The sequence below is a fragment of the Limulus polyphemus genome, unplaced genomic scaffold, assembly GCF_000517525.1.
Source record: "Limulus polyphemus unplaced genomic scaffold, Limulus_polyphemus-2.1.2 Scaffold1909, whole genome shotgun sequence".
NCBI lineage: Eukaryota > Metazoa > Arthropoda > Merostomata > Xiphosura > Limulidae > Limulus > Limulus polyphemus.
In genome coordinates, this window is record NW_013667519.1 from 62,245 (window position 1) to 69,318 (window position 7,074).

Below are 7,074 nucleotides of genomic sequence, written 5' to 3' on the forward strand. Positions count from 1 at the left end.
AGCTGTGCCTGGCTAACAATACAGAAGTTACAATGACGTGGCACACATACTCTCATGTTACCGTATCTAATAACATAATACTGACCTTGAGTCTATACAAAGTGACCTGTCTTGGCTTTGTTTTAGTAGACTAGTATTTTGTAAAATACAATCACATTTCCATTATTATACATTTATATATGTATAGAGATTATTGTTATATAGAAATAAGTTCTTAAACATATTTTTCTTAAAACATAGAACAGTAAGTAAAGAAATAAAGGAAACAATTATATCCTCTAGTTATGACCTTTGTTCTCGGTTGCTGCTTGAGGTAGGTTGCTAAGCCATTTAAAATTTCACACATGGAGGATATGAAATGAAATAATGTTTTTTAGGTTTATACATACAGTTGAATAACCCAAAAATCATCAATTACTATATTGATACCACAGAATTCCACTATATTTTATCAAGCTTAGGAACTAAGGTATATTTGGGTCTAAAAAAAATGAAATTATGAGCGAACTAAAGACACAACCTACCTCCTTGAAATCTGGATTCGAAAGAACGAGATGGTGTTCTAACACAAGAATAATGGCTGAGAAAGCCACTAGGGGGACATTCTGAGCTTTTGATTGGACATTCACAAGTCATATATTGAAGTAAGTGTATATAAGGAACCGTTTCCAAAAATGGAAAGAGGTGGCTGGGGCCACTGTGTTTGATTCAGTACATGAGCAATATCTCAGCAAATAGAAAAGATGCGAGGTTTTTATGTTATATTCTAGCTTGTAATTTTAGTCAGTAATTTTAGTTTATAATTCGTACAAAACTATAGACTTAGTATTTTGACATCACAAACATCTAATTTGAACCAGTGCTGCATTCAACATACAACGTGAAACACAAAAATCGATATTTAACTGTTTTTAATATTTACTTTTATATTAAGAAATCAAATTATGTATAATACGAAAATTTGAATTATAATCTACAGTTTGATACCAAACTTATTGACATATTTTCATGAAATAGTAGTTCAATAAAATTTTGAATACGAGTCAACAAACGCGATGACATGGCCTTTGACATGTGACCCGTCTGGAGAGGGGTAATGTGGTACAAAATTACTATTGTAACTGAATAGGCAGCATACTTTTCAGGTTAACATTAGTGGTAACATGCTTGTATTGTTTAAAAACTACAAAATGTTAGACTTGGTTGTGTTGAATAATATGCTATTTTTTTATGCTTTTTTATTAAAACCTAATACGTTATGTTATGCTTAATTGTATGTGTGTTTAGGTTGAAAGTATTTACGTGTAAGGGATTTAGTTGAGGCAGAATGAGGTGGAACAGCTCTCAAGCACTTGTTTCAGTACAATGGTGCTTATCTGATAATAATTAAAATTATTATTATTATATGTATTTGAAATATTTACTCATTAGAATTTCCATTAAATCTATATAGTAATAATGGTAATTAATACTGGACACATTAATGCTGAGTAATAAACAGTTTAAATACAAGTATCTAAAAATACTTCTGTCAAACTAAGTATAACCTTGTTTTGGTAGAAATGCTTTTCTGGGTTCATATACAAGGTGTTTCATTTCATGGAGAATGCCCACTTTTATTCCATTTCAACTATATAGTAATAATGGTAATTAATACTGGACACATTAATGCTGAATTATAAACAGTTTAAATACAAGTATTTAAAAATACTTCTGTCAAACAAAGTATAGCCTTGTTTTGGTAGAAATGCTTTTCTGGGTTCATATACAAGGTGTTTCATTTCATGGAGAATGCCCACTTTTATTCCATTTCAAGTATTAAATGAATGTCAGAATTAGAAAATGTATCAGAATTGAACAGAGATTTTGTGACTGTTTTATCTGTCAAGTGGCAGGGCTTAGCTATATATATATTCCTTGAGAATCAGGATATGTAGGTATTAAGTCACGTTAGAGCTTTAATATATACATAGCTATAGAAAGTGAACATAAACATATTGCATCAACTCATGACCTGTTAAAATTGTTCCCAATTTTTCCAAGCAGTTTTGCTAAATTTGTGCCTAACAAAAAGTTTCATTTACTGAATTCATTTTGTTATAGTGAAGGTCTTATGTTTTACATTAATAATTGTAAAATAACTGATTTAAATATTGTACTCCAGTTAAAAGATAATAGATTGTAACTATAATTACAAAAGTAAAATTGAGTTATGAAAAATGGTATTGATCACTGGAACAGCTATAGTACTGCATTTAACATTGTACCATAAGAACTCTTATTGGTCATTAAGGTTTGTAATTTAAGATTGAATTTAAAGAAAGGACTATTAAGGCTTAAAGATTTAAACTATGAAATTTTATGCATAAACTTGCTTGTTTCTAAAAAAATGTTTGGTTAGTTTTAAGCTTTTGGAATAGGCTACCTTATGTTGTGGTTTTTGCTGTTAGTTTTTAAACTTTTCTTAGATAGGTATATGGAAGTGAAGGGCAACATTTAATTTGGGTTTGACATTTTTACTCCTTGTATTTCTGAGTGAGGGAGTAACCTTGATGGATCATGTATCTTTTCATCATCTTGCTCATTCTTGTATTGTAAAGGTTACAGCTTAAAAACTCGGTACTTTAGTGTGTAAAAACTACAAATGTTACTTTTCCTGTTATCATTTGTATTGAATATATTTTAGGTTTTAAAGCATGGGATAACATATGTTCAGTGAGACTGAAACCGGTGAAAAGGATGCAGGTGAGACACTTGTTATTTTAGGCATATTGATGTATATTGTAATGAAAAAGAAAGAAGATTAATCTTTGAAAAATACTTTATTGGTTGTTTTAATGCTTCTTTAAATTTAAATTGGATGTATCTTAAGTTTACTGTGGATAACTCCAAAGAACAAAGGTTATTTAGGACAAAGTAAGTAAAGCATTTTTCAAAATACATGTAGTCTGTGGAACTTGGTAATGTATTGTAGTAAACTCATTGTTAACATTAAAAATATTTAAATGTTGATGTTAAGTTAGACATTTTTAATTAGGTTTTGATTTGAATTGTTAGTAATAAGATTATTAATTTGTTACATGGGTTTTTTGAGCTTAGAAATGTTTAAAATATATAGTTTAAAAAATTTAAATTTAAAAACAAAATTTGTATATTTTATGTATATTTTAAATTTATTACTTTTTAAGCAAAAGTGTTCAGTTGTATGTAGATATATACACAAATCTGAACCTGAAACTATTTTGCTCATGCACATATCAATTACATCATTGAGAGCATTATGCACATACAGTTGCATTGAAATGGAGACTAGGGTGCCTGGGAACAAGAGTAAAGCATTAAAGAGAGTTCTCAGTGCCTTACCATCAACCAGTGAGTGGAAATTCTGGTCCAGATTATAAAGAAAAGTTACAAAAATGGGTTTGAATAGTATGGAGTTGGCATCTCGATGATTTTGGATATCAAGAAGAGTAACAGTGAGCTGAGAAGTTATAAACAGAATGTGTTTGAAATGGGATGCAAGCGTTTTGCTAAAACAAATGAAAATAGGAAGAAACTGAGAGATAGAAGAAGCAATTTTTTTTGTGGTTTAAGCAGGAGCTCAATTTGCCAAAAACCTGCAAATTTACCAATACACTGTATTCATATTACTATAATGATATTCATACACTTCACTAATTCAAAAATTTCCCTAATCCAAAGTGGCTTACATTCCAGGCTATTTGGATTAATGAGGGTCCACTGTATATATATATATTTTATGTAAAAATATACAACATTTTCGTTATGGACTTATGTGCCAACAAATACATAACCATGCCAGTAAAACTGTAACAAAACAATGTAAAATTAGACCATTTACACAAAAGTATAAATGGTATCATTTTAAAGTGATAATGTCTGTGGACATAGTACCCATAAGCACTGGAGATATTCCATCTATCAGACAAAACAACAGATGTAAAATTAGAAAGCAAGCTACAGTTTCAATAAGCAGTGCTCCAGATAAGATGTTTACTGATGTAGTTACCAACCAAAAATCAGCCATTTACACCATTAAAAAAAATATTGAGAAGCTGTTTTACTTCTGTGAAAAAATGAATACAATTCCTTCTGTTTTAACGATAATAATGGGCACATTCTCGTAGTTTTCTGCAGTTCTGCACAAGATCTGCACAGTTCACACAATAGAGCTGTAAAAATATGCAGTCTCTAAATGCCAGAAATTTCTATTGGTGCACTCATGAATGATCCAATTTTGTGTAAAAAAATAAAATAATAAGTTTTAATGTTGTTATTTGTTTATTATGACTATATCTGGTGATTTAATTTGCTAATTAATCCTGTGCCACATTTTATCTTTAGAAATAATAAATTAATTCAGAATTAGATAAATTACTTTTATCACAAAATGCTATTGCTGCACTTTATTAAAAAAAAAATATTACTCCTGCTGATAGAACTCTGGGAATGATTACTTCTAACAGAAAAAATTATCTGGAGTACTGAATAGGGAATTAGGATCTGGGTGCTAGAACCGAAAATGTCGTAGATGCCACTACCACTGATCATATACGGCTGGTTGTATGCATGATAATTGCCCCTAAATACATAAATGTAGAAATATAATATCATCAACCACCCTCAATTTCTATCAAAACTTTATTACCCAACCTCCACCCATTTTTAATAGTTTGAATAATAACATGATGTTGTAATTTTAATGTTGTAATAACACTGGGCAGCAAAAAACAAGTTTCTCTGTTACTCGAAAAAATGCAACTTTTTCTGAGTAATTTGACAATGCTGATTCTAAAAATCATGTTGAAAATTACTCATCACCTCTAGTCTTTGAGTTATGGTAGATTTGTTCAAAATGTTCTTATATGTCATGAAAATAACTTTTTCTTTAATAACTTTATTTATTAATTGAAAATTGCATTTAAGAATGTTCAAAAACAATACGTAATACCAATACCAGTTTAAAAAAGCAATGAGTACATAAAGATTTTATACTAAAAATACATTCAGGCTATATTCAAAACTTTCATCATGTTGTTATTTTTTGTTGCAGAATATCTGCTTGACTTGTTGCACCTTTTGTGTATGTTCTCATTTCCATGCTGTAAGAACCAACAGTAATTTCCCATCATCACAGGATTCCATCATCCTTGATATTGTTGTTTAATTGTAGAAATATCTTGGTGGAAATACTCACCATGCTCACTGCACCTAGATCATTTGAAATAAAAGTCTAAATGGGAATGTAATAAGTGCATCTTTAGTGACATCCTAGACCCCATTTTCCTGTAGTTCTTGAGCATATCATCAATCATCACAGCATAATTTTCATCTCTATGATTTCATAAGAAATTTCTGACAACCAATTTGAAGGATTTCTAGGCAGAAAGTTCTTTTTGAGTACTGTTTCAAAATCATCATCCATCACCACTTCTCAAATCTGTGGCTCAACAAAGTTACCTCTGTTCATTTTTCCTTCAGTGATTTCTGGAAAACTTGTCAAACAGATATATGAAACAATTACCATCTTTACTCATTCTTTTTACAAAATTCTTCATGAGCCCCAGTTTAATATGAAGTGGGGGCAGAAACACATTTTGAGGATTCACTAAAGGATTTGGTTTTCCTGGTATGTAATTATCTCTCACTGGCCATTTCTTCTTTTTGAAATAATTTTTATCATCTCGGCTGTCCCAAAGATACAAAAAAGAATTTGGTATACCCACTTTGCAGGCCTAGCTGTAGTGCAATAACTTTTACATCACCACATATGTTCTGCCTGTGGTGATTGTATTTGATGGCCTCAAGTATAATCTGCATGCTTTGAAAAGTATATTTCATGTTCACAGCATGAGCAACAGGAATTGATGGTTTAGTGTTCCATTGTGCAAAAGTACAGCTTTCAGACTAACCTTAGATGAGTCAATAAAAAGTCTCCATTGTTCAGGATGATGTTCAGTACCTAATATCCAGAAATATTAGTCATGCAAAATTAACAGTCAGTTAGATGATCTTTGGGCTCATGCCATATCATTGGAATGACAAATGGCATACTTACTCTTTTCTTATTCAACCACTGTATCAAGCCAGATGTGCAAACTGTACAACACACATGTGGAACCCAGTGTTTTACTTTGTCACACATTTTATACCCAAAATAGTGGTAGTAAGCTACCTTTACCTCGTGTGTGATGTTTTTCCTACATGAAACTGTAATATATTTTCTGCAAATGAAGCAGAAACTGTTTGAGTGATTTTTGGACTTTCAGCCTTTACCTGAACTGGAGACAGCTACCATTTCAAATGGCTTTCTAAAAAATACAAAATGATTTATGTTTACAGAACTAGAGTTTAAAATATTTTAAAAACGTTTAGCAGAATTTGATTATATCATGGGTATGATGTGAGGAAGAAAATTGGACTCTGTTTTGTTTGTGTGTGGAGCAAGGTGAAGTGACCAACTAAGTGAGTGAGAGGAAACTGAGAGAATTGTCTGATTGTGCTCCTTTTATGCTCAGTTGAAGGAGTTCTTGAATGTTCTAGCAAACTGAGCACGTGAGGGTTTCGTAATTCCCAGATGGAGTAGGTGAGCATGGGAATGAAGCAAAAGTGGTGCAATTCACTACAAATATCATATATAAACAATTTATTTGGAATTTTACACCAATACAATACAGTCAATGTTTAAGAAAAGAGTAAGTATGCCATTTGTCATTCCAATGTTTAAATAACTTAAAATCTAGAGGTAATTACAAATTCTGACTACATTTTGTAAATCAGCACCATCAGATTATTCTGAATCACTTGAGCTTTCTCCAGTAGCAAATTTATTATTCCCCAGTGTAATATATATATGATGTTATAAACTTTAAATCCACCTCTATAATTCTGGTACTCCTGTCTTTGCCATTACAAAGCAAAATATGTGTATAGGTGTGTAAGCATATAATTCTAAGAACTTAAGAGTTATAGTAAAGAAGAATGTATAATAATATGTCAACCAGACTATATCTATCACATGCAGTGTTGATGAGACATTTTGTCCAATTCCAG

General features: G+C 31.0%; 1 protein-coding gene across 1 annotated transcript in view; it reads left to right on the forward strand.

Moving 5' to 3' along the window:
• LOC106465323 (ubiquinone biosynthesis monooxygenase COQ6, mitochondrial-like) overlaps window positions 1-7,074 on the forward strand; it is a 62,255-nt gene that overhangs the window by 6,226 nt on the left and 48,955 nt on the right. Inside the window, exon 4 of the mRNA XM_013925533.2 lies at window positions 2,687-2,745. Coding sequence (XP_013780987.1) covers window positions 2,687-2,745 — 59 coding nt within the window. The remainder of the gene's footprint in view (window positions 1-2,686; window positions 2,746-7,074) is intronic.